Raw genomic sequence first — 27,152 nt, 5'->3', positions numbered from 1 at the left:
GTGCTGTGCCAGGGGACTACTCTTAGAACCACCCTATGTGGTATTTACTATTTTTAGCCCTATTTTACAAATAAAGAAACTGAGGCCTAGAGCGGTTATTAGTAACTTGCCCAAAATCACAGCTAATGAGTAAAGCAGCTTGGATTTGAATCCAGCCACTGTGTCTCTAAAGTCTGTGCTATACTGTTACCCAGCTTCCAGGTCACTCGAGTACCCACCCAGTCACTGAAGTGCCCATCCCTCACCCCCTCAGGGAGCCCAGATGACCAACCACTCTCCCTCCCCCTAGCTCTGGCCCCATCAGATACCCAGACATCCCATCATCCAGCTCTCTTCCTTTGCAGGAACCCAGGATGTCAGTCCACCAGCTCTCAATTCCACTTCAGGACCCCAGACAACTGGACACCTCACTTTTCACCAGCAGCCAACTCTTCCAAGAGACCCACGTACATAGTAGTCACCCCCCACCCTAATTCAGTATCCCTAGAATACATAATAATCATCATCATCATACTTAACACTAAGTCCCCAGTATTGCACTTCTGTTTAAAACCTCCAGTGGCTTCCCACCACACTTAGAATAAAATCCAGGCTCCTCTAGGCTTCAAGGGCTCTCTTTGATTTCCTTTACTACCCCTCCCTCTAGCTACCTATGTTCTAGCCACACTGGCCCTTCTGTCTGCTCCCCAAACAACCTGAGCTTGTTCTCAAAGCCCTTTACACTTCCTCTTCCTCCCAGCATTCAAATGACTCCTGTCTTCAGGTTTTCTTCAGGTCTCGGCTCAGATGTCACCTCCTCAGAGATGGCTCGCCTGATGACCCTGTTTAAAGTCGCCTCCCCTCATTACCTCCATCACTCTATTTTATTTCCTTCAAAGCACTTAGCACTCTGTGATATTTATCAGCTTCAGTGATATGTTTCCTCTTTATTGTCTGTCTCCCTTAAACTGGAAGGTGGACTCCATAATAACAGAAGGGCTCGCATCTGTTTTCTTCATTATTAACTCCTGGTTCAAAATAGATGTTCAATAAATATTTGATGAAGAAAGGGATGAACATGTTAGGTGTGTTAGTGTACTGGTATGACCTTATTCATTTAGAATAAGTATCAGAATTATTATCTGTATCAGTATATTGTCAGTATTATTAGTATTATTGTACCCACCTCACAGATTAGGAAACCAGGGCTCAGAGAGGTGAAATAATTGGTCACCCCCAGGCAGGAAACTGTAGCACTGGGACACTCAACCTCCACTTCCTGCCGCCTTCCAGAGTTTCACCCTTCCCCATTCCCATCCTCTGACCCCCACTGTGGTGCCAGCTCCACCAGCTCCACCAGCCCCCAGCACACTGCACACGGCAGGAATCTGACCTCCTCTCCAGACTCCCATCCCTGTGGGTATCCAGTCCTAAGCCCCATCAAGGAAAGCAGACATCCGATCCCAGGATGAGACCCAGAATGGAGGCCTGAGATTTGGGCCCTCCCACCCTCTGACACTTGCCCCACCCCAGGGCCCCTGGTCCACCCGGCGTGCTCCAAGGACTTCTCAATCCTGGGAGATGAGAAGATGCTTGTCTGGAGGCAACGGGTGGGGGCCCAGAGAAGGAGGAACCAAGTGCCTGGGCCCTCCCTCTGGCTGCAGACCTCAGCTGGGTGGGGTCAGGGTGGGTATAAAAGGGTCGGTATATATTGAGAGGAGCAGAGAAGGAGAAACCAGGAGAGTGAGAAGAGAGAGAGGAGGAGGTATAGGCAGTGAGGACAGGAGGGAGAGACAAGAGGCAGAAGGAGAGAGAGAGAGAAAGAGAGAGAAAGGGTTCCCGGATTGGAGGGGAGAAGGAGGGAGAGAGCCAGAGGGGAGAGCGAGCAAGCGAGGGAGGGAGGGAGGAAGGCGGGGAGGGAGGCGGGGGCCTCGACGGGGTGGAAGGAGGGAGGAGAAGGGCGGGGCACGGAGGCCAGAGCGAGGGACGAGACTCCAACTCTGACTTTTCTGCTGCTCGGTAAGTTTCCAGTCCGTTATTCAGACTGGGATTTCTTTATTTACTTGGAAGTACACAGTTTGGGACGGTCACCCCCAGGCTGGGAGAGACTCCCCGACTCTCCACCCCGTGGAAATCTTTGTAATTTAAGAAGTGATCTCGTAGCACTTGGGGTGGGGATTCAGGAAGGGGTGGGGCCCGGCAAGGTTTTGGGGTTCCCAGCAGAACACTCCACCCGAAAACTTCCCGCACTTTTTCCCCCGGCTCTCCACTCTCCCTGAAGTCTGACATCAGGGCTTTGCATGAGAACACCCCAAGTCTGGGGGACCTCCAGGCCCCCCCCTTTCTGGACACTGAAAGGTCATGTGAGGTTGGCTCTTTCTCCTCAGGCCATCTCCTCTCAACACAGATCTTGTCCATTTTCCTTACAAGATGTCCAGAGGGCACCAGTCTGGCAGCAGGGTTGGGTGGGGACCTCGTGGGCACAGCCAGGGGCTGGGGTTTCCCTGGTGCTTGGAGGCAGGGGGTGGGATGAGTCACCGGATGACTCACCCGGTCCCCCTTCCTCCCTGCCCCAGGAGAGGAGTGGGGTGAGTCAAGGATGCCTGTCTCTGAGGGCAGCCCCCAGCTTCTGATGAATCTGGAGGGGTGTCAACTTGAAATTTCATATCGTGGCCCATACGTGCCCAGGGGCAGGGCTCTGAGAAGAAGGGGACCAGCTCACTAGTCCTACTCACTCCTGGACCCCAGAGTCCATCCCTGGCTCTCACCATCCCCCAAGGGAAATTCAGGATTCCAGGACCCCAACCCCTCCTCCCTTAGACCCAGGAATCTGGACCACAGCCTCCTCCTCCCTCAGACCCAAGAGTCTGGACCCCAGCCTCCTCCTCCCTCAGACCCAGGAGTCTGGACCCCACCCTCCCCCTAGACCCAGAAATCTGGACCCCAGCCTTCTCTCCCCTCAGACCCTGGAGTCTGGACCCCACCCTCCACCTCCCTCAGACCCAGGAGTCTGGACTCAGCCCCCTTCTCCACCGGCATTCAGGCATCTCACCCACCCCTGTGCCAACCTCTTGAAATGACTATCTCCTGACGTCCCCCATACCAGGCTTCCACTGCAGCCATGTCGCTCCTCCTGCTGGTGGTCTCTGCCCTTCACATCCTCATCCTCATCCTGCTTTTCGTGGCCACTTTGGACAAGGTAAGCCTACTGGAGCAGAGCAGCAGGGCCTCCCGCTGTCCTGCAGACTGCCACCACACCCCTCCTCTCCTTTCAAGTCACTCTGGCCCTGCCCCTTTTCCCTAGCATCTACCCCTCTGAGCTCTACCTCTGATGCCTCCGCTCTGCCCTGTCCCCTAACCCCCCCTTACCTACTAAATCCATGCTTTCCCCCAGTTCAGCTCCTTCCCAGCACCTCACCCTTTTCCTAATCCTTCCCTCAGTCTCCCTGACCCCACCCACTTTCCTTCCCTACTCCCGCCCTTGTTTCTCTGTCCATCCCAGTCCTGGTGGACCCTCCCGGGGAAGGAGTCCCTGAACCTCTGGCACGACTGCACGTGGAACAGTGAGAACAAAACCTGGGCCTGCAGTAACGTCAGCGAGAACGGTGAGGGGTGAGGGGTGTCGGGGAGGCTGGTCTGCAAAGGGGAGGGGTAACCCCAGGTCTCCTCCCAGGACCGAGGATTGGGAACCCCCCAAGGTCTGAGTGGGAAGGTCTGAGTCCCAATGCTGAGTGAGTGGAGCTGATGTATGACCAACCCACCTCTCTGGATGATAGGGGGAAAAAAGCTCATGTTCTAAAGAGGATGGGCCAAATGCTCCCCTCCCTCATGATTCAGAAGGAGTGGAGGCCACATGCTATAGGTTTAAGGAATGGGGAGAAAGCTCCCAAGATTATTAAATGATAGAATTATGTTTCCAGAGTCCTAAGGAGATGGGACTGGTGTTCTGAATGGATGGTTGGGACCAATTTGGCCAAGTTCCAAGGAGGTGGGGCTGGAACCACATTAAGGTTCTAAAGGAGTGGGGCCGGATGCATCTGAGTTCTTTAAAGGGGCAGAGCTGCATCCATGGAAATTTCTAAGTGAAAGAAGGTGAAAGATTAAATGCTTTTCTCCTAAGGGCAAAGCAAGAATTTCTACTTTCACACCTCTCTTCAACATTGTACTGGAGGTAGCCAATGCAACAAGGCAAGAAAAAGAAATAAAAGGCATAAAGATGGGAAAGGAAGAAGTAAAAGTCTCTATTCCCAGTGGATATATTTCCGTAGAAAATCCTAAAGAATCTGCAAAGCACCTTCTAGAACTGATAAGGGAGTTTAGCAGTTACAGGAATCAAGGTCAATATACGTGATACTCCTAAGTATCTAAGGTTGTGGGGCTCTACGTGGGAGAAGGGTTGGGGGGGCAAATAATGAGCAAACAGGTGGAGCTGGAACTTTGGACGTGCTGTGACCTCCACCTCTATCTCACTGCAGGCTGGCTGAAGGCGGTGCAGGTCCTCATGGTGCTTTCCCTTATCCTCTGTTGTCTGTCCTTCATCCTGTTCATGTTCCAACTCTACACCATGCGGCGAGGAGGGCTCTTCTATGCCACTGGCCTCTGCCAGCTTTGCACCAGTGAGCACTCTCCCCTGGGAATTGGAGAGAAGGCGGGGGAGGGGGGCTGTCAGGATGCTGGGGGCCCTGGGAATGGACATCTGGCACCTGAGGTGCCTCCATCGGCTACCTTTCTGCCCGAAGGACTTATGGGAGTTGTAGTTTTCAGGGACTCAGTGGTGGTTTGTGGTGTCTCTGAGTCATGGGGGAGCTGGCACTTAGAGCTTCAAGGACTCAGGGCTGGGGTTAGGTGGTGTGGACAAATAATTTAGATCCCAGGGATGGGGGGGTTGGTAGGCGGCTAATTAATACCCCAAGAGAGAACTCTGAGTCATAATAGTAGTGGTCTTATAATGGCAGCCAGCTGCTGTTTCGGGTGGACCTACTGTGTATCAGACACTTCAGGGAGTTTAATGTACTTTTCAATCCTTTGACTTCAGGTGCAAAGGGCTAAGCTGATCATAGTCATCAGTTTGGGGAACATTATCTTCCTAGAGTCCTGCAAAGCCCCTCTCTTGTTTTATTAATTCACTATTTGCGGGCTTGTCTTGTAGAAAGGCACTCAAAAATCTTCCTTGAATGAATGGAGGGGTGAGCAGATATTATCGTCCCATTTTATTGCTGAGTAAATGGGACCCAGAGAGATTAACTGCCCAAGGCCAGTCTGCAAGGAGCGTGGTTGCCCGGCGCTCGGGGTGCAAACCACAACTCCCACTGGGCATTGGTGCTGCCCGCTCGCCCTCCGGCGGCTTCTTTGCCCCATGGGTTGTTGAGAAATGCAATCTTCTCGCGGGTCCTGCGTGATACTGGTTCCCGCCTTCCCGCAGGCGTGGCAGTGTTTTCCGGGGCGCTGATTTACGCCATTCATGCGAAGGAGATCCTGGCGGAGCACCCGCAGGGGGGCAGCTTCGGTTACTGCTTCGCCCTGGCCTGGGTGGCCTTCCCCCTCGCCCTGGCCAGCGGCGTCATCTACATCCACCTGCGGAAGCGGGAGTGAGGGCCCCGCGTCTCCTGGCCGCCCCAGCCCGCTCCCGGCCCCTCTGCCTCACCCCGAAGCCCCCGCCCCCGTGCATCCTCCAGAAAATAAAACCGTTTAACCGCCGGTTCTGCCTTTGCCTCCTTCCTTCCTCCTCCAGGGACCCAGGCTGCTCCTGAACCTGGGACAGCCCCCACCACCAGCAGCCCCGCCCCCAGAATGTCCAGCTCCAGGTCCCCAGTCCCTTCTAAGCCGGGACACAGGAGCTCCGTGCTCCCAGCCGCCTTTCCCCTTCCACAGACCCAACGCCCTGGGCTCTCCAGTCTCAAGACTCAGGATTCCTCCCGAGTCTAGACCTTCAGGCACTTCTGGGGAAGAACCAGGAGTCTGGGTTTCCAATTTTCTCTTTCCTTGCACCAGGCAGGATGTGATCGTTGGTCTCTTTTTTCTCTGACTCTTCCTCTGGGAAGACGTTTTTCATTTCCCTCTCGAAACCCAGTCTCCTTCCCTCACTAGAACCCAACCCCTCTCCTCTCCCCCACCCCAATGCTGCCTCTACCTCACAGGACACCTTAGCAAAAATTAGATGGCACCCCCCCCTCCAGGCTTACTCAGACCCACATCTGGGTAAGACACACGTGGGGAGGAGAGGAGGCCTGGCTGTGTGCCGTTGTGCAGTGAACACTCTGCACAACTGCACATGGCCGTCCTATCTCCCCTGTTCAGAAGATCCAGTCTGTTTGGAAACCAGGGCCTCTCCTCAGGAATCAGGTCCTCTCTAAGATCCTCTTCTGGGACCCAGAGCCAGTCTGTTTCACCAACCAGGAACCCAGTCTCCCTTTAGGATTACAGCTTTCTCTGCCTGGGACACACTCAAATGTATCCCCCCAAATCTACAGTCTCTTCCTTCCGGAATTCTGATGCCTGCCTTCTCTCCAACCCCTGCAGCTACCCGCTCATCCAGATTTATTAAACATGATTTATTCCTTTGGGAGAGGGGACAGGGGGGAAATTGATAGACAAATAAATATTGCACAGGCCACTGGTGGAGGGAAGATGCAGACCGAGGTAGTTTCTGTAGAAAGGGCGAGGAACCTGGCAGGGAAGGCACCTGAGGCTGTTGGGGCCTGGGTGGAAGGGAGTCCTGGGGTGAGGATGGTCTCGGGTTCCTCCTGGCCCACAGCTTTCTGCCTAGCACAAGGCTCCCAACCCCTTCAGCCTGGAAAAGCTGATCAGCAGTTGACCAGATGGCCTGCCTTGTAAGTAGCGGCAATTGATAAAAAGATCAGGTTTCCTTTAGAAAGTCTGATTGGTTGCTTCTATGCAGACACAAGTGGCTGCCCAAAGCGGACGGCGCCCAGCAGCTGTCATTGGCAGTTTGCCAGAGAGCAGGGCTGACCGGCTCTCATTGGCTGTGGGCTGGGGCTCCGCCCTGGTGAACATGATGGGCAGTTTGCCCGGAGCAGGCTAAAAAGCCAACGATATGGAGCCCCCGGAGGGCACAGCTAAACTGTGCTGGTGGTTTGTAGCGCTGAACAGCTGCGATTGGCTGACACTCCCTTTTCAGCCAAACCACATTTGGATGTTTATGGCGGGGGTGGGACTAAGAGATGGAATAGGAGCGGAGCCATAAAGCTTGGATGGCCGTTCAACAGGAGAGGGGGGCTAGCGAATGCAGGCTGCCTTGATGGGCGGCTTTAAGAATACAGTGTAGCGTAAGTGATTGCCTCTGAGCACAGTAAGTGGAAATTGGGAAGTGGCAAAGCATGATTGACAGCTTGTCGTGGAGGAGGCGGGGCTTAGTTCCTAACCAGGTGGCTGGGCGGGGCTGGGCAGAGAGGTTTCTGTCACGGGTTAGCACTGCTGGGTGCGGCCTGGGGGGACTCGGAAGTGACTGCAGTCAGCGGGTCTAGTTTGGGGAAACCCGGGGGCGGGTACATCCCGACGCTGGGGGTCAGGGCTCTTAGGTGGGCCAGGGCCCGAGTTCCGTTGAAGGCCACGTCACAGCCTGACTGGGCCAGGAGCCAGTTCTCCACCTCCGACTGCAGCCACTGGGAGGTCTCTGCAGGGGGAGAGGCAGGGGTTGTGAGGAGGTCAAACTGGGACCAGGGAGGACTGGGAGGGTCTGAGTTTCTGAGTTTGAGGCTAGGAGGGGAGTGGGACAAGGCCCAGGAGGCTCGGTTCTGGGGATCTCATCTGGGGACAAGCCAGGGACTCTAGTTCAGGGAAGGGTGGGGGCTCCCCAGGGAAGGGACCACCTGGGGCTTACACAGGAAGGGACCAGGGTCTCTTGTAGGGAGTGTTTGGGTTCACGTATAGGAAGGAGCACGCGGGGAGTGGGGGCATGCCACAAAAAGAGTCTGATCCAAGACCCCTATGGAGGTTAAGGTTAGGCGATGGAGGTCACACCAGGGAAGGATCATGTCCACCAAGATGGGAAGCTGGGTTCAGGGGTCCCGTCTGCTGAGGGCCAGGGTCACCAGTGGGAGCTAGGAGTTGGGGAGCTAGGGCAGCGAGGGGATGATGTCTCTCTGGGGCAGGGCCACTTGAGGCTGAGAGGAGTCTCAATCCTGTAGGGACACGGTGGAGTCTGTTCCAGGTGGGGCCAAGTCGGAGCCAGGCCGCGATGGGATGGGGCGGGGCCTCGCGGGATACAAGAGGACCGGGGAGGAACTCTAGGGGCGGGGCTGCAAGGGGACGGGGCGGGGCCTCTCTGGGCGGGGCTGCAAAGGGGCGGGGACGGGGCTGCAAAGGGCCCGGGACTCCAGGGGTGTGGCTACAGAGGGATGGGGCGGGGCCTCTCTGGGGGGGGGAATCCGGGGGCGGGGTTGCAAAGGGGCGGGGCGGGGCCTCGAGGGGCGAGGCTGCAAAGGTCCCGGGACTCCAGGGGTGTGGCTACAGAGGGATGGGGCGGGGCCTCTCTGGGGGGGGGAATCCGGGGGCGGGGTTGCAAAGGGGCGGGGCGGGGCCTCGAGGGGCGGGGCTGCAAAGGTCCCGGGACTCCAGGGGTGTGGCTACAGAGGGATGGGGCGGGGCCTCTCTGGGCGGGGCTGCAAAAGGGCCGGGACTCTAGGGGCGGGGCTGCAAAGGGGCAGGGACTCTAAGGGCGTGGCGGCAGCTAGACGGGGCGAGGCTCTCTGGGCGGGGTTGCAAAGGGGCGGGGACTCTAGGAGCGGGCTGCAAAGGAACGGGCACCGGGCCTCTCTGGGCGTGGCTTCAGAGGGGCGGGAACTCTGCGGGTGGGGTTGCAATGGGCGGGGCGGGGCCTCGAGGGGCGGGGCCACCTGGCGCGAGGCCCCAGGGCCGCGTCCTACCTTCGGGCGGGCGGCGCGCGCCCTGGGGCCGCCGGGCCAGGAAGCTGTGCGCCAGCAGCGCCTCCTTGGCGTGCTCGTCCTGCGCGCGCAGGGCCAGGGCGCTGAGCAGCTCCGAGTTGTTGGACGTGCTGCGGTAGTAAAGCATGTGCGCCAGCTCCAGCGCCTGCGCGCTGCGCCGCTGTCCGAACATCTGCAGGTGGGACAGCGGCCCGGCGGGCTCAGCTCCGCGACCCGGGAGGGGCAGGGCCACGCTCGGACCCCACGCCCCCGCCCATACACACACCCGTCAGTCCCTCACGCTGGCCCGGTCCTTCCCGCGAACTCGGGGCCTCTCCAGACCCCTTCAGTTCAGGTCCCCAGGACTGGGGCCCGGGTATTTGTATTCTTTTAACACACACACGCGTTCGCCCCGGGGACTCCGAGGCCGCCAACAGTTGTTAGCAGCCGCTGCACTGGTTTGCCCTTCAGAGCCACATATTAATAGATTTGTGCAAGGATTTCCAGACGATATGAGTTTTTGCTTTGCAACTGTTTCGTTACAATGATTTTTTTTAAGTCCTTATCTTTTAGACACATACTAAAGTATTTACAGATGATGTCTAGGATTTGTTTCAAAATACTCCAGTGGTGCGACAGCGGGGGTCTTCAAGGTGAAACCTGATTGATTATTGCTAATTGTTGATGCTGGATGCTGGCTACATGGGAGCAAATCATACTGATCTCTTTCTAAAGACACCAAATACTCATAGAGCTGCTCTGAGGGAAGAAGGAGGGAGGGACAGGTCTGAACCCCAGCTAACTATTGGCTGCCCCTTTCCCCACCCTTGACCCCTCCTCTCCTGGGCCCCTCTCCCCATCCTTGGTGTCCCTAAGGAGAGAAACAAGAGCCTACTGGTGCCCTTTGGGGGCCCAGATTCCTTCATGCAGCCACAAAATGAGCTCAAGGCTGCTGGGTCCTGCAGCCTGAAGTCCTGAGAGCCAGTCCCAACTCTGCCCCCTACCAGCTGTGAGCCCTGGGCTAAGACCTAAGTCCTAGGGTAGCACTGTCCGTAAACCGAGACAGGTGACAGAAGGGCTCAGGAAGTCACGGTTAATAAAACAGTTGGCACAGGGCCTGGCCCATAACAAGCATTTAAACATTAGCTACTATTGAATAGTCATCCACACCCCGTGCTGGGTGCCGCCTGTTAAATATAAGGATCTTCTGCCCATAGGATGTTGCCCATCCTACACCCAGATCTAAGGTGAAGTGCTTCTGAAGTCAGCACACCCCTGAAATCACTGAAAAGGCACGCACAGTACTGATGACACGGCTGTGTGCAGACTATACTCTCTTTTTACGAGCCCAGCACAGTTGGTTTATGTCCCTGTGTTGGAACGAATTGCCATTTCTACAGCTGAAGGCAAGATGTAGGAATTGCATGCATTAGGGACTATCTGGTATGAAAAACACATTGGGTTTTGTGTCTGTTTCTGCCAAGCTTGTGGAGTTGAATTCTTATATGTTTAATGAGCGGGTCATGCTATTACACGGCACACAGATGAAGTCAGACCTCTCCATGAGGAGGGCTCACCACCTGCCACCTGGAAATTCCCTTCACTCCTCGCCACAACCTGTGCAGGGTCTCCCCTCACCCAACCCCCCAGGCCACTCCTTACTCCTCCCCTGGGGTCCATGTCTGGGGCCACTCCACCATCTACCCAGTCACAGGCCAGACCCCTGGCACCATCCTCGGCCCTCCTCACCAGCCTGTCATTCCTTGGCCCATCCTCCTGCCCTGACTCTGTCTGCCCTGTCCCCTCCTCTCCAACCCGCCTACTGTATCGCCCCAGCCTCCCCCCCAGCCTCAGTCTCCCCACTCCAGTCTGTCCCTGCACAGCCCCAGAGCTGACCTTGCTCCTGCCCTGCTCACAGCCCTCCCATGGCTCCCCAGTGCCCTCAGAGAGTCCAAGCTTCTTGCCCTGGCCCCTAAGGATTTCTCCTGCTCACCTCCCACTCCTTCCCTCTGAATGCAGCCCATGCCGAACAAGCCAGTTTATCCTGAACATTACCCTGAGCACGCACTGCTCTCTCAGGCCTCTGGGCCTCGGAACAAGCCAAGTCACCCCTGGTCTGTTCTTGGAAAACACTGACTGCCTCATCCTCAAGGTTCAGGATGGACACCGCTGCCCACAGACGAGCTGCTGCATCTTCGGGCTACTCCAGTGCCCACTGCACCCTCTGTTAGGCACGTGACAGTCTGTCCGTGTGCCCCGCGCCTCTCCCTCTGGGGTGCCAGCTTCCTGACAGCTCTTCTCAGACCGCCCACTGGCCTGCTCTGTGCTGGGCTGAGGGAGCCCACAGGAGCAGCAGCCCAGCCCGACAAGTCTGGGAAGGCTTTCTGGAGCCTCTGAGCTGAGGGTAAGGGGTAAGCAGCATTGGCCAGCCCAATAAGGGGGAAAGGACATTTCAGTCAGAGGGAACAGCACGTGCAAAGGCAGAGAAGGGGAGAGAAGCAGAGCGGGGGAGCAGGAGGAGGTGCTGCCAGGATATTTTGGTGGAGCAGAAGCATAGAATTGTGTCGGATGAGGCTGGGGAAACAGTCTCTGATGCCAGGCTGAGAGCAAGGGAGGAGCAGAGCCAGCTCGGGGGCCCTCGGGGATGGGCTGGAGGGGACCGAATGGGAGGCAGGGAAGAGGGTCTGAGCTGGGGCCGGACAGAGGGGCGGAGATGGGCGCAGAGACTCAGGGAGCAGGAAGGAGGGGCTGGAAACTGACAGATTGGGGGTCAGGGCGAGGGCAGCTTCCAGGGGTCTAGCCAGTGAGTGGAGGGCACCAGGGCCATCCACAGATGGAGAAGCAGGAGGGGGAGCGGGTGTCGGGGAGACGCTGCGCTCTGCCTGGCCCAGCTGGCCACCCCAGGCTGAGCGCAGAGCACCCCAATCCAGCAGACGGTGGGGAGCTGCTTGTGGAAACCACAGACGTGGAGAAGCTCTTTGGGGAGGAAGAAAGAGGCACACGCATCCTGCAGTGAAATCGGCCTCCCTGGGTCTGATCTGGGTGCTTGTCCTGAGCGGGGGAACTCGGGAGGAGAAGGAGCCTGGGGGAAGATGGATGCTGAGCTCGACAGGGATGCGGTGCATGCCGGAAGGGCTCGGGCAAGTCCAGGGAGCAGGTTTGGAGACTGGGAGAGGAGCCTGCGGTAGAGACAGAGATCTGGGAGTGGCTGGCACCCAGGAGGGAACAAGTGCGCACAGGGAGGGAGGGGGCAGCTGGAGGGAGCCTGGGGAGGGCCCACATTGAAGGCTGGAGGCTCAGCCCAGGCGTAGGAAAACGTTTAACGGATGCACTAAATTAGTGAACTGGGTTTTAAACCGGCCCTTCAGAGCCCGAGAGGCTCCGCAGCCCCCTGGGGCCACTGCGAGGTGGGACAGACGGTCCACCCTGGGCTAGGAGTCTGCGTGTCACCCCCAGACCAGCCCAACACCCCTCACTGGCCTCTCTGCCTTTGTTCTCACCCCTCCCCTCTGTCCTCTGTGGTCGCTGCACTCCCTCCATGCTTACAACTCCTCCATGGCTCCCGCTGCCCTGAGGATAAAGCCAGTGCCCCTATCTTAGCTTTCGAGGCCCTTGCCTCCCTCTGGGCCTCACTTCTCCACCCTGCAACCCAGACCCCAGCCCCGTGAGATCCCCTAAGCCATGCGTGTCCAGCCCCTTCTCCACCAGGCCCAATCCTCCCCTTTCAAAGCTTCCCTCAAATGCCGCGTGACCCCTGGTCCTAGGCAGGAATCACTACCCCCACGCCCAGCGGGGTAGCACAGCCTGGCTATTATCCATGGAATTTATTACCAGTCTTCCTGAGAGCCTGTTGGGATGGCTGAAAACAGTTTGAAAACCAATGAACCAGCGCCATGCCAGTGCACGCTCCTGGGGCAAGTGTGAACCCTGGGGAGAATCAGTAAAAGGCAGCCCCTCCGGCTGACTCAGCCTCAAGATAGAACACATGACTCATCAAACAAAGCACAAGTGGGGCGCCAGCCCCCACCCGTCCCCTGGGCCACGAATCCTTGGATGGTGAACAACCTGCACAACTGTATGAGGCAGGCTTGCACTCACATGCAGAATCAGGAAGGGAGCTTGTTAAAAATAGTTTCCTGGGCTCCAGTCCCAGAGTTTCCAATTCAGTCCATTCGGGCTGGAGCTCAGGAGGCTGCTTTTATAAAACAGCTCCCTTGGTGTTAATGACACCCGGCCAGGATGGGGAAGCCCAGACTCAGGGAACAAGAGTACAACTAGTTATAATAATAATAATAATGGTAATGGCTAACCCTCATATAGTACCTTCTGTATACCTCAGGCTCTGTTCTCGGCACCAGATGTGTGTTAACTCATTTAATCCCCACAACAACCCTATGAGTTAGGTCCTATTGTCATCCTCGCTCTCCAGATGCGGGAGCTGAGGCACAGAGAGGTTAAGTGGCTTGCTCAAGGTCACACAGCTAGAAGACAGACAGCTAGATTCAAACCAGGCAGTCTGATTCTAAAACCCACAACCTTCAACACATCTCGAAGTACCTCTCAAAGCAGGCACTCAATGGCTGGCTGTGAACACTTATGTAGCACCTACTGTATGCCAGGCCCTGCACCCAGTGCTCTTCATGGATTCCCCCATTTGATCCTCACAACAACCCTACCAGGCGGGTCTCACTATTATCCCCATTTTCCAGATGAGGAAACTGAAGCTACAGAGAGATCAAGAAACCTGCCCAAGGTTGTATTGAGGAAATGAGCAGAAAAGGAAAGAAGGAAGGGGGGGTGGGGGAAGAAAAAGTAGGAATGACAAAGGAAAGGAAAGGAGAGAAGGAATAAAGTACAGCAGGAAGCAGAGTAATGCATGAAATAAACAAAGATATAGGGTGGCCCGACCTTCTGGCTGAACGCAAAGAAGCCGGGACCCAGGAGGCACGGCCAGTGGCCTGCTTACCTTGGAGGCCCGCACGCCCATGAAGAGAGCAAAGAACAACAGCAGCAGGGACGTGGCCACCTTGAGGTCCGAGAGCACCACCATGCACACGTTGACGAAGAAGACCACGCCCGAGACGAGCAGCGTGAGGTTGAGCAGGGCGCGCTGCAGGGTGGGCGTGCGCACCTTCAGCTCGGGCAGCAGCTGCTCCAAGCCCTCCAGCGGCGTGTCCTTGAAGCTCTTCAGCACCAGGTGCCCCCGCTTCGTTCGGGCTGCTAGCACCACCCGCTTAAAGTATCTCCTGACGGACAGAGACAGAGAGGCGAGGGTGGTTAGGACCGCCCCAGGAAGCCCCCTCCAACCCCAGGACACTCTCTCTGGCTCTGTGACCACACGATCATTTTAAAAGCTGCTTAACAGTGGTGGGAGGAAAGTCAGCAATAAGCTAAATGTCCAACAATAGGGGATCAGTTAAATAATGGAATCCCCTATTATTGGACACGTAAGTTGCTTCTGATTTTATGTACTTGATAAATGAGAGCTAAATAAAATTCTTTTGTTTAGTTAATTTTCAAATTCAAATTCTACGTATATTTTAGAGTGTCTTCTGGGTGCCAGGGAGTGCTATGAAGCTCTGGAGAGACAACACAATGAGTCCATCACTGCTTTTGTGCCGCTTATAGTCCAGCATGAGAGACAGATAAACACACAGTCTGCGAGTATAAATATCTCCTTGGAACAGATTCCCTGGAAGTGGAATTACTGGTTTAAGGGATATGAGGGTTTTTTTGTGTTAGGTTTTTGCTTTGTTTGGTTTTTTTGGATTCATGACCATATTTGGTAAACTGATTTCCAGAAAGATTGGGTAATTTACAGGCCCCCTGGCCGGTTGTGAGAAGATCTGGTTCTCCTGACCCTACTTCGTATTTGAATAGTTTGTTAAAAATGTGATGTTCATCAGAATCCTGGCTGTGTCACTTTTTCACAATGTGGCCTTCCCTCTCTGAGCCTCGGTTTTCCTTGTTTGGGAAATGGGAAGAAATGCCCCTACCCCTTCTCTTCCCTTGGGAATTGTGGTTCTTACTTGTCCTTGGGAAGAAAAGGCAGCATTTGGATGATTCACTCCTCCCCTTTCTCGACGTCCCACCCGGAGCCCAGACACCCAAATCCAGACACTGACCTCTCGGTCCCCTCTCGACTCTAACCTCGCTCCCTCTCGCTGCAGCTGGGGAACAAGGGCCGCCTCACCTCTCCGCGGGGGGCGACTTGGTGAAGAAGCCACGCTTGGAGCCCACGCTGGATTTACGGGGCATCTGCCCGACTCGCTGGCCCAGGGCCCAGAACTGCATGTAGATATACTGATCCAAATTTATTGTCACCTGCCAAGGGGGACAAAGGAAGCAGAGCCACTGAGCATGGGCTGGGGCGTGAGCCCAGGATACCAGAATTAGATGCCCCTCCCCAACTGATTCCACCCCCTCCTCCCCCAGGCTTATCATCACCCAGTGTCTAGGCAGGGCAGCCATGTGCGGTTATTCATGTTGTATACTGCACAAGGGCATAGATCTAAGATGGCACCATTCACATCATAGTAATCTTTATTACCATATTTCCTAGAATCTAAGATGCCACTGATTTTAAGATACTCCATTATACTTTTTAATTGAATAAATTTGACGTGTAACGTTGTGCAAGTTTAAGGTGTACAAAGTGACCCGGGAAAGAGTCACCTTTTTCTAATTCACCGAAGGCGCCACATGGGCTAGTGCCCTGTGTTCAGGACTACAACTCCCAGCAGCCTCTGCCTCCCAAAGGCTCCACCCCAGCCCCAAGGCCTCCTGGGAGTTTTGGTTCCCTCTGGAAGACAGGCACCTTGACCTCATCCTGAGGGTGGTGGACCACCAGAGCGTAGGCCAGGGTGTCCTCGGAGAGCAGGGAGAAGTTGGCCTGGGCCAGAAGGGGCTCCAGAGCCTGAAGCACCTCCTGCTCATTAGACAGACGCTGGGAGTCCGTAAGCAAAGGCTGGTCGAGGGTCTCCCGGTCGGGGTTAATGGGGTCATACAAGGCCTGAGGAGAGAGCCAGAGAAAGGAAAAATGAGCCAGGGCACAGCACGGGGATTGTGGGCACACTGAAGGACGTTCCCGGCCCATCCTCTCAATGATGGGGTCCCCCAGGGCGTGATTCTGGCACTCCTCCTTTTCTCTCTTCAAGCTCGCCCTAAGTGGCCTTGCCATTCCCACGTCTTTAAACACCACTCCATGCATCTCTGTGTATCTCTGTGCAACTCGCCTCTCCAGCTCAGACCTCTTCTGCAAATTCTGGACCTAATATCCACAGTAATAGAGCTGCCCAGAAAGACTACATTTCCCAGCCTCCCTTGGGGCTAGGTGTGGCCAGATGATTAAGATTTCATCCACAGAATGTGAGTGGAAGTGATGGGTACACCTTCCCCCTCACTTCTTGCTCCCCTGAACTTCACTCTCTCCCTTCTTCTGCCAGCTTAGAACACTGTTTCGCCCACGACCCAGTTTTGACCCCACAGAGATGAAGACAATGTCCTAAGGGATGGCAGGGCAACAAGATGGAAGGAATCTAGGTCCCAGAATAATCTCATGTGGAACAGAGCTGCCTGTCCACCCCGGCCCACTACCCCAGGACTGTTAAGTGGGAGAGAAATAATCCTCTGCTCCCTTTAAACCATCATGTTGTGGGGTCTGCTTGTTACAGCAGCTAAGCCTTTACACTAACTAATACAAACTCTCTACTGGATGTCACAGTCACCTCGAATCCAACATGTTGAGCCCACAGATCACAGCCTCCCATCCCCATCTTGCAACAAAACTGCCATTCTGGATTTCCTCTCCCAAACCTATTCCCCCCCACCAGCCCTGGCCTCTCCCCTGAGCGTCAGACTCTCACATTCAACTCTCTCTTTGACATCTCCAGTTGGGTGTCTAACGGCATCTCTTGTCATGGCCCAAGGAGAACGCTTCATTTCTTCCTGCCCCATCCTGTCTCCTCTTTTCAGGAATGGCACCACCATCCATTCAGATGCTCTGATCAGAACCCTTGGAGGCATCCTGATTCCTTTCCTATCCTCACCCCCATATCCTATCCTTTAGCAAGTTCACTGGCTACACCTCAGAATCGCTCTTGCATCCGTCTCCCCCTCCATCTCCACTGCTCCCTTCTTGTCCCAGCCGCCTTCGCCTCTCACCTAAACAACTGCACTGGGCTTCTGTTCTCACTGCTGCTACTCTCGCCACTTCCAAACCATTCTCCAGGCGCTGTCCCAAAGAGCTTACTTAGATTATAAACAGATTCCCCACCCTATCCTCCAACGGCTTCCCACCGCATTTGGGATAAATACTAGAATTGTTTCCCCATCTTCAAGGTCCCTCACAAACTGGCTTCTGCCTTGCCCACCCCATCTTAGGCACCCATCACTCTTCCTCCAAAATATTGTTGAATGAATGAATGAATGAATGAATGAATGAAAGAGTGAGCTTCCGGGCACCTAGCCTATTTGCTTGTGGAGAGATTCAGTTTCAGGATGACATATGACCTGTCCCAGACTATAGGGCAAGCCTCGGGGGGAACTCACCCCTCCATAAAACAAGCCCATAAACCCGATTCTCTGTCTCTCAAGAGAGGCACAGAGCTGAAGGAGCAGCTTGTCTAGGCCAGGTGCGACTTTGAATTAGCAGAAGACGGGAGGGTAACCCACGTGGGAGGAATAGCCTGGGCAAAGGCTTGGAGGTGGGAAGGCCCAGGGCCTCAGAAACAACTGTGCAGGGAGAGAGTGATACAGGAGAGTCAGGCCTAGCAAATCCTCTTCTGAACTAACTCCCAGGGCTGGGGTGTGCCAGCCAAGGACGGGACTCGAGCCCAAAGCTGAGGCCTGTGCCTGAGTCCTTCAGCCCAGGCTGGCAGAGCAGGTCTCTCTGGCCACCTTCTCAGACTCACGGAGTGACCTTGAGAAATTCCATCCCCGGGACTAAGCTGCAGTTAGAGAGGGAGGGAACCTCCGAGCTGGAGGAGAGAGCAATCTGCATCCATCAGAGTCCGCTGCGAGCCTGATTCTCTTCTGGGAACTTCACATCCACCCTGGGCTTCAAGCCAGGAACCTGGATGTCACAGGTGACCCCTGCGTTACCGCCCCTCACACAATAAATCCTGCTCATTCCACCTCCAAACAGGTCGCCACTTCGCCCCGCTCTCCCCTCCCCACCAGCCCTGCTGCATCCGCACCACCGTAGCCTCCTCCTGCCTGGATAAGTCCAACAGCCTTCTCAATGGTCTCCCCAAATCCCCTCGCCCCGCCTCCCCAGCCAATCTGTTCTCTACAGAGCAGCCAAGATTTTGTCAAACGATAACAACAATCAATAGTAATAAATGATAATAGCACACATTTATATAATGCTTATGTGTCAGGCACTGTTTGAAGCATGTTATACACACATTCTTACAATGTGAGAATTGTACTATTGTTATCCCCATTCCTGGATGTGGAAATTCATGCACAGAGAGGCTAAGTATCTGGCCAAGGTCACACAGACAGGAAGTGGTCTATCAGAAATTACACATCTAACCATGTCAATCTCCTGTTATCCTTCCAATGCTCCTACTGCCCTCAGGAAGCAGGACCAGGGTCTGTACTAGGGCCTGCAAGGCCTGCCAGGGCCTGACACCACACTCCCCCTTGGTGGCTCTACACCAGCCACACTGGCTTTAGTTCCTCCAGGCACAGGGACTTTGCACATGCTGTTGGGAGACTCTCCCTGCCCCTCTCCCTGCCTCTTTCCCCTTCCACTACTGAAGTCCTACTCTTCTATCATATTCCAGATCACTCTTAAAGAGCCCTCCTCTGCTCCCTAGGCTGAGCAGGGCCGCCCTGTGTGGTTGGGCATGGTGTGCACTGCACAAAGGTGCCAGATCTAAGAAGCACCCTTCTAGATGCTGTAGACCTATACATTTATCACAACAGTCACCCTTTCAGATGGAAATAAAGGATATAGAGCAGCACTATCCAATAGAACTTCCTGCAGTGATGGAAACACCTAGATCTGCACCATCCAATAGGTTACCACTGGTCACAGGGGGCAACCGAGCAACCGAAACATGGTGACTACAATCGAGGAATGGAATTTTAAAATTTTATTTAATTTCAATTATTTCAAATTTAAACAGCCACATGTGAATGGTGACTACCATATTAGACAGCACCAGGCTAGGGAAAGGGGTGCCTTTTCCCAATTTGCACACAGACCCCAGTACAGGAACCAAAGTCAGCTTTGTCATCCGCTCACACAGACCGTGTCTCTCAAGGTCACAATCTGAACTTGCCCATTCAGTGGGGAGAGTGTCTGACCACGGCTGTTCCCACCCCCCGAGTTCAGCTCCCCAAGGGCGGGGTGCAGGCCTGGGTTTGCCCCTCGATGAAGCCCCGGCACCCGGCCCCGGGCTCTGCATAAACATCTGTTGAAGGAATGACAGATGTCATTGGGTCTTCATGGTGATCGTTGCTGCCATTTTCTATCCTCGAGTAGTCCCTTGGGGACCTCAAACACCATCTGTCTACTGAGGACTCCCAGATATCTGTCTTCAGTCTGGAAATCTTTCTGGAGCTCCAGATCACGCAGCCAAGAGCCTACTCAAGGCTTCCACGCAGATGTCCCAGGGGCCTCTTGATGCCCCGCCACGGGCATCCACAGGCATCCTCTTAAATCCGCTACATCCCGAACTAGGGTCCTGAAAGTGCCCCCCAGGCCTGCTCCTCCATTATCTTCCCAGCTCAGAAGAGGCCAAGCCCATCCTTCCAGGTGCTCGGGCCTGGGGTCATCCTGGACCTGTCTCTTTCTCACACATTCAACCCATCAGCAAATCCTGACGGCACCACATTTACTATATTTCCAGAATCTGACCACTTCTCACCGCCACCTCCAACCCTCACCCCCGCCCCGATCCCCCGCACCTCCGCGCCCCCACCCCCGTCTGAGCTACCCTCATCCTCTGGACTGTTGCTGTGGCCTCCGCACTGGTCTCCCTGCCCCCATCCTCCAGCCGCACTCCCAAGTCTGTTCCCCATGCTGCCGCCAGAGGGCGCCTGCTGTAATCTAAGTCAGCTCACGTCCCTCCTCTGAGAATCCTCTAGTAGCTTCCACCTCACTCAGAGTCAAAGCAACATCCTCACCGTGTCCCACGAGGCCCTGCAGGATCTGGACCTGATCCCCTCTCTGCCCTCATCTCCAGCCCTCTCCCCTTGGCTCTAGTCCCACCAGCATCCTTGCTGTTCCTCCTACACACCCTACACACTCCTGCCTCAGGGCCTTTGCACTTACTGTTCCCGCAGATCTCCACATGGCTCGCTCTCACCTCCTTCAGGCCTTTGCTCAAATGTCACCCCCTCAGGGAGGCCTTCCCTGACTACCCTACCTAAGACTACAAAACACCCCTGCTTTCTTTTTCTCCTCAATTTGGGTTCTCGGATTTATCCAAAAATAACTTTTAAAAAATACAAGACACCAAGTTAGATTTTATCTTCAGATCAACAACAAGTAATTTTTCAGTTTAAGTTTGTCCCATGCGATATTTGAGGACTGTATTGCATGGGACATAATAATACTAAAAACATTATTCAGAGTTTATCTGAAATTCAAATTTAATTGGATGTAGAGGGTTGAATAGTGTGCCCTAAAAATTAATGTCCCCTTGGAACCTCAGAACATGACCTAATTTGGAAACAGGGCCTTTGCAGGTGTAATTAAGGTAAGGATGGAGATGAGATCATCCTGGATTAGGGGGGCCCTAAATCCAACGAGAGTGTCCTTATAAGAGACAGAAAAGGACACACAGAGGCACGGAGAGGAAGGCGATGTGAGGATGGGGACAGAGATTGGAGTGATGACTCCATAAGCCAAGGATCACCAAGGCCTGCCGCCATAAGCTAGGAGTCTCCAGAAGGAACCAACCCTGCCAACACCTTGACTTCGGAATTCTGGCCTCCTGAACTCGGAGAATAGATTTCTGTTGTTTTAAGCCACCCGGTTTATGGTAATTTGTTAGCAGTAGGACAGGAACAAACGAGGCGTCCTGTACTTTATCTGGCAGCCCCATCCTGAGTACCTCGCACCTCTTAACCCATTTTGATTCTTTACTTTGTTGAGGGTCTGTCTCCCTCCCTAGAACGTGACCCCATGAGGCAGTTACACACATCTGCCAGGCTCGCCGCTGTGTCCCGGGACCTGGAACAATTCAGGGGACACAGTAGCTGCTCCACAAATATCCGCTGAGCGAATTCAGTGAATGAATGAATGAAAAGAGGAAAGGAGGAGTGGGGAGAGGTCACCTCTCCTGGTCCAAGGTCACCTGCCTGGTGAACAACAAAGCTGGTGTTTGAACCAGAACGGAGCTATTCTAATACTTTTCCTGCCCCAGGCCACTTCCTCAAGGAACTTAGGTCATCAGCTAACGGTCACCCAGTGTCTCTCACCCGCCTCTGGTGCTTCTACCCCACCCCCGCCCCCCACTCGGCACCTCAGTTTAAAATCTCCTGCCTCAGTGGGAATATGCATCTTCATTGAATATTCTATGTTTCCATATATTTAAATATTTTTAAGTAATTAAAAAAAAAAAAAAAAACCCTGCCTCCCGAGGTCGCAGGTGCCCCGGGGAAGAGCTTGGAGGCAGCGGACAGGGGCTCAGATCCCGGCTCTGCCACTCGTGAACTGTGCAATCGTGGGCACATCCTGGGCCCTCGTGAGCCTCGGTTTCTGCCTCTGCAAGTGGGGCTGATGGCAGCTGGAGGAGGGCAGTGGCAGTGTGCAGTACAGGGTGGGCTCAGCAGGCCTGGGGTGGCCAAACCCTGCACATTTCAAAGGACTGGCCCTCGACTGGCTCCTGGGAGGGAACCTCCAGGCCCTTGGCATGTCCTGCCTGATAAGAATGTCTAGGTTTATCTGAGGCCTCAGGCCACACTGGATAGTCTATGTAACAATGTGATTGACGGTGGCGGCCCTGGGCCACATAGTATCAGCTCACCCTCTGGAGGGGCTGGAGACCAAAGTCAGCCACACAGCAGCCAGCCAGGCCTCCGTGACCAACTCCCAGGAAAAACCCTGGACACCAAGGCTCAGGTGGGCTTCCCCGGTGGGCGACACTCCGTGCCCGGTCACTCGTCATTGGTGGGAGAATTAAGTGCTGTATGTGTGATTCTACTGGGAGAGACAGCTGGAGGCTCTTGCCAGGTCTCTCCTGGACTCTGTCCCATCGTCTTTTTCCTTTGCTGATTTTGTTCGCTCTCCTTTTGCCGTAATAAACTACTACTGTGTGCGTCACGGTTTATCTGAGCTCTGTGAGTCCCTCTAGAAAATCAGTGAATCTGAGAGGGGTCTTGGGGACCCCCAACACAGGCAGGACCCTGGAAGGACAAGGAGGAGGATGCTGAGAATTGGCTTCCGGACACCACTCTGTCCTGGGGTTCCAGATCTTTCTCGGGCTGCTCCTTGTCTGTCCCCCTCACTGGTTCCAGTACCCCTTCCTGATCTCTCCAGGCTGGCATGCCCGAGGGCTCAGCTAATCCCCCTGATGGTCCCATTTAGTACCATCTAGATCCTCCCAGGGGTGCTTCTCAGCCCAGACCCCTCCCTTGACCTCCAGACCCCACATTTGAGTCCATCTCTCTACTCTGACAGGCAGCTGAAATTTCTAAGTCCAAAACTGAGCTCTCGACCTTCTCCGCAGATCTGTCTCCCACCCCCGCCCTGTCTTCTGCATCTCAGTAGATGGCAGCTCCATCCTTGCAGGGAGGCAGGCCAGAACCATTGGAGGCACAACCTGACTCCTCTCTTTCCCTCACAGCCAAATGCTGAGGCCTTCCAACCATTACCAGCATCTGATCAATTTTCACCACTTCCACGGCTATTACTTTTGTCGGAGCTGCCATTATCACTCACTTGGAAAAATATAATAGACTCCTTAATAGATCTCTCTGCCTCTGACAGTCTGTTCCCTCCACGGCAGCCAGAAAGATCCTGTTAATACCTGAATCAGCTCATGTCCCCGCTCTGCTCAGCCCTCCTGTGGCTCCCAGCTCACTTAGTGTAAAAGCAAAGTCCTCAGCAGGGCCCACGAGGCCAGGCACAATTTGCCCCCATTCCCTCTCTGCCCTCATCTCCCGCCCTCTCTCCCTCGCTCACTCCCCTCCAGCCACAGTGGTCCATGTTTCTCCAACACCCTCACCCCAGGGCCTTTGCACTTGCTTTTCCTTCTGCCTGCAATGTCCTCCCCCACACATCCAGCAGGCTCGTTCCCTCCCTTTATTCAAGTCTTAGCTCACTGTCACCTCCTCAGGGAAGCCTTCCCGGATCACCCTGTCTAAAACAGGCCCCCATCTCATCCCTCTCTATCCCGCCTCAATCTCTGCTTCATTGTTCTTCATAGCACTTACCACTCCTGGGTATCATATTTTATAATTGTTTATTGTCTCCCCAAGGGGAATGTCGGCTCCATGAGGGCGTGGCTTCTCTGTCCTGTTCACTGTTGCATCCCCAGTGCTCAGAACAGGGCCAGGCTCCACAAAGGTGCTCAAAGAATTTTTGCTGGATGAATGGACGAGTAAACAAGGCCCGTGCTCATCCTCACCTGCAGCCGGGCCAGGATGTGGTGATAGTGGAACAGGGTGCAGAAGTCCACGTGGGCCGAGAACTCCTCCAAAGCCACCTTCTCTGCGGGACTGGAGTGGAATTCCTGTTACCTCGGGAAGCAAAACTTCTCTTTAGGTCTCTTTCCCCTTTTTCACGGAAGAATTCTTTCCCTGGCAGCCTGCACAGACAATCAGAGCTCTGGGCTCTTTAAAATTTTGCTTTGTTTAGGGGAAAGGGGGTTTGGTCAATTTTACTGACCAAGAAACTGAGGTAGCCCAGTATGGGGAAAAGCGGATGGCTAAAAGAGCTAGAGGTTCAAGTGCCTGCTGTGACACTTACGCAGCCACACACTGCTTACTGTGTGCCAGGCACCGTCTGCTGGCATGCTATCATCTTCCAGAAGATGCAAAGAGGTTAATGGAATTATAACCCCCATTTTTCAGAGGGGGAAACTGAGGCTCAGGGAAGTCACTTGCTGAGGGCCACAGCATCTGTATAAAGAGAAGCTGAGACTCCATTCCAGGCCTGTCTGACTCCAGAGCACACACATTTAGCCACTCGGTGACCTGGGTGACTTGGTGACATGGCTTCTTCCACTACTACTTATAGCTAGTCAATATCACCCATCCAGCTAATACCATAACCATTATGTCTTTCTCAATAAATGAGATATTAGTAAAAATTACATACTTCACCTCTCTGAGCGTGCTTCCTGATCAGCAACAGAGGATCGCGCCCTCTTTCTTAGAGAGCAATGGTGAGAGTTGGATGCGATCATGTGTGTCCATATATATACATGTGTGTTTCTGTATGTGTGTATATATCTATGTGTGTGTATAGTCTAGCACAGCACTTAGTACATACAGCAGGTGTTCAATAAATAACTGTTAAGTGAACGAATGATAATCTTCAATAATGACAAGTATGGTTCCTCCTTTCCCCCCACCCCCCCAAAGCCCCAGTAGATAGTTCTATGTCATAGTTGCACATCTGTCTAGTTGCTGTATGTGGGACACGGCCTCGGCCCAGCGGGAGAAGCGGTGCGTCGGTGCACGCCTGGATCCGAACCTGGGCCACCAATGGAGCGCGCGCACTTAACCGCTAAGCCACAGGGCAGCCCATTCACTAGTATGGTGACAACAGTAGGGTAAGAGCCTACGCTTTGGAGTGCTATCGACTAGGGTGAGGTGAATGAGGCGCCTAAGGCGTAAAATGTAAGGAGCACTCGCTCTTAGAGTTGAGCAAGTGCCTACTAGCCTCACCCTAGTCCCTGCCCTGCTCTGGAGTCAGATCCCTTCGCTTCAAGTCTGGGCCACTACACCATAGCCTTGGGTGAGTCACTATCCTCTCCTGCTTTAGTTACCTTGTTTGTAAAATGGGGATGATGGTGGCATCTCTCTGACCGGGTTGTTAGGATGATTCAATAATACATGGAAAATGCTTAGCACAGTGCCGTATAGTAAGAGCTCACAGAGTGTGATAATAATTATGATTATAGCTTCCTAGGTATAAAAATTATTATTAGGTAGTAGTAATAGAAATGATGAGGATGATTACTATACCCATTTTGCAGAGGGAAAAACCATGCCCCAGTGAATGCTTGTTCAAGCCCCCAGAACAAGCTAGAGTCGGGAATTGCTGCCACATCTGCACCTCAAAGGTTTTCCCCCTGAATTCCAATTCACTCCGCGCCCACCTGGGAACGGGGAACGGAGAACGGGAACTACAACTCCCAGGAGGCACCAGGGCAGCCCTCTATAGCATGTAGCGCTGTGCCCCCGCGAGGCCTGCCGGGAGTCGTAGTTCCCAGGCGCTTGGACCCGGGACGGGCGGTACCTGTATCAGGAGGCGGAGCAGCTGCTCCTTGGAGAACGGGATGAACCGCTCGCGGTACTGCTGGGCCCAGTCGCGGGGCTCCGTGGGGTTCCACATCTTGCGGTACTCCCCCATCTTGACCGCCAGCGACGACAAGGCCCGGGGGTGCCCGAGGAGCGCGGGCAACAGGGGCCATACTCGCACCCTGGATGCCCAGACCCCCCGGGTCATATGCAGCATGGCCAGACCCTTTCCTGGGAGCCTGAACGAGGGAAATGGGCAGGGGTCAAAGGTCATCTGGAGGACATGCGCCCTCTCCGCCTCCATGTCCCAACCTCCGGGGGCCGTCCCTACCCCAGGCAGGGCGCAGAGTCCATTCGCCCGCTTCGTAGCCCTCTTGCCCGTCCCCTCCCACACTGCTCAGTTGGCTCGGGTCCCAGGCAGGAGTCAGAGGTTTTAGGTCCTGGGCATTTTGCGGGCCCAGAGACCCTGTAGTGGTACAACTGGTTTCTGCGGGGCCAAAGCGGCGAGGCGGATCTTAGGAGCATAGGAGATGCTCGGAAAGGCAAGGAGGGATGCAGGGCCGCCCGCCCCCGGCCATGCAATCCTCCACCGTCTCCCTCACCTTAGCCAACGCTCGACTGTCATTGAGCCTCCTGCGCATGTGCAGGAAGGTGTCCTGGGCCCCCGAGGTTCGGCTTCAGGCAGCAGTAAGACGCATGCGCAAAGTCTGGGTCATTGAGCGCTGTCCATTCTTTCTTCTAACGCCCGGTCTCGATCGCGCATGCGCAATCGGCCTGCCTGGCCCCGCTGCAGGCCTTCTTTGGGCTCAGCGCATGCGCTGCAGAAGTGTCTCCTTGTCCGCGTGCTTCAAAGGGAATGGGGCGGGGCGGGGCGGGGCGGGGCGGGGCGGGGCAGGGCTCCCGCGCGCAGCTCGCCAACGGCGGGCGGCCCAACGTCCGCTGAGGCCACGCCCCCGCCCCTGTCAGCTGCCGAGTAGGCGGGAAAAGAGAGGAGGCGGGACTTGAGCTCAGCCAATCAGCTGCGGAGAAATGAAAAGGCGGGAAAAAGCAGACCCAAAGGAAGACGGAGGTGGCGCCAGGGACTCAGAGGGGAGGGTGGGCGGAAGGAAGAGCGGGCCTCCAGGTGACGCGGACCGGGCCTCCACAGTAGGGGTGGCCCTTTGTCAGGCAGCGTCACCCCCAAACCTCTCCCCCCTAGAGCCCCAGCGCCCCAATTCCACATCCTTAAAGGGAAGACCCCGATTCTAAGAAGGTAGCCTGGTGCCGGGGCATGGCCTCCCATTCTGAGGGGACAGCTCAGTTCTGAGCCCATGTTCCCCGCACATCTGAGGTCCAGACCCCCAGCTCGAGGAAATGCACTTTTATGAAGATGGAGCTGAATTCTAAAGGGAGGCCCTTATTCTAAGGAAATAGCCCCAAATCACAAGGACAGCCTAAAATATACCTGGGTTCTCCATTATGGGTGCCGTCACCCCAAAACTTGAAAGGGATTCCCCTGGTTAAGACCTCCCAGGGGTTCTGATCTCCATCCCAGCATGCCCTAATCCCTGATAAACCCCACTTGTTGTCCTCTCCCAGAGAGAACACAGCCCTTAAAATATGGGGGTGTCAGGGACCTGACCCCAACACTCCAGTCTTGTCCCCATTCTTCTCCCTGGCCTGGGACTGCCTCCACCTGCACCTCCACCTCTGGGACCCCTGGCAGCCCCTTCACCCTACAGCCTTCTCAGCCTGCATTCCTGACTCTTGAGCCCCCAGCAGCCCCCTCATCTGTGCCCCCCATTCCTAGGACCCCCAGAAGTCCCCTCACCTTGTAACCCTACCTTTGGAATTCTCAGTAGCCACCTTACCCTGTACCCCAAC

At 54.9% G+C, this 27,152-nt stretch overlaps 2 protein-coding genes across 3 annotated transcripts; one reads left to right on the top strand and one right to left on the bottom strand.

Moving 5' to 3' along the window:
• Window positions 1-1,909: 1,909 nt before the first annotated feature.
• EMP3 (epithelial membrane protein 3 (MAM blood group)) lies at window positions 1,910-5,676 on the top strand. The gene is made up of 5 exons (XM_004440214.3): window positions 1,910-1,998; window positions 3,086-3,178; window positions 3,482-3,584; window positions 4,455-4,595; window positions 5,402-5,676. Exons 2-5 carry the CDS (start codon window positions 3,101-3,103, stop codon window positions 5,569-5,571), a joined length of 492 nt encoding a protein of 163 aa, XP_004440271.1. The 5' UTR covers window positions 1,910-1,998; window positions 3,086-3,100; the 3' UTR covers window positions 5,572-5,676.
• Window positions 5,677-6,092: 416 nt separating this feature from the next.
• On the bottom strand, window positions 6,093-26,070 carry TMEM143 (transmembrane protein 143). 2 transcript variants are annotated; one of them, XM_004440216.3, is made up of 8 exons: window positions 25,892-26,070; window positions 25,288-25,528; window positions 23,450-23,554; window positions 15,679-15,873; window positions 15,055-15,185; window positions 13,828-14,107; window positions 8,865-9,054; window positions 6,093-7,612 (listed from the first exon to the last, which is right to left on the bottom strand). In XM_004440216.3, the coding sequence occupies exons 1-8, from the start codon at window positions 25,912-25,914 to the stop codon at window positions 7,398-7,400; spliced, it is 1,380 nt and encodes a 459-aa protein (XP_004440273.2). In that variant the 5' UTR covers window positions 25,915-26,070; the 3' UTR covers window positions 6,093-7,397. The 2 variants fall into 2 exon arrangements, with proteins under 2 accessions (XP_004440273.2, XP_087277560.1); XM_087421434.1 differs by lacking the exon at window positions 25,892-26,070 and having other exon boundaries at window positions 25,288-25,871.
• Window positions 26,071-27,152: the final 1,082 nt, after the last annotated feature.

This window comes from Ceratotherium simum, chromosome 33 (assembly GCF_057802395.1).
Source record: "Ceratotherium simum simum isolate JZ-2026a chromosome 33, ASM5780239v1, whole genome shotgun sequence".
Lineage (NCBI taxonomy): Eukaryota > Metazoa > Chordata > Mammalia > Perissodactyla > Rhinocerotidae > Ceratotherium > Ceratotherium simum.
This window is presented reverse-complemented; position numbering and strand designations above follow the sequence as displayed.

Coding starts and splice junctions, on each gene's coding strand:
- EMP3 (XM_004440214.3), top strand. CDS start 3,101: ATGTCGCTCCTCCTGCTGGTGGTCTCTGCCCTTCACATCCTCATCCTC. Junction 3,585..4,454: donor CAGTAACGTCAGCGAGAACG/GTGAGGGGTGAG, acceptor ATCTCACTGCAG/GCTGGCTGAAGGCGGTGCAG. Junction 4,596..5,401: donor CCTCTGCCAGCTTTGCACCA/GTGAGCACTCTC, acceptor GCCTTCCCGCAG/GCGTGGCAGTGTTTTCCGGG.
- TMEM143 (XM_087421434.1), bottom strand. CDS start 25,593: ATGGAGGCGGAGAGGGCGCATGTCCTCCAGATGACCTTTGACCCCTGC. Junction 15,874..23,449: donor ACATCCTGGCCCGGCTGCAG/GTGAGGATGAGC, acceptor CTCTCTCCTCAG/GCCTTGTATGACCCCATTAA. Junction 7,613..8,864: donor CGCGCGCCGCCCGCCCGAAG/GTAGGACGCGGC, acceptor CTCCCCCTGCAG/AGACCTCCCAGTGGCTGCAG.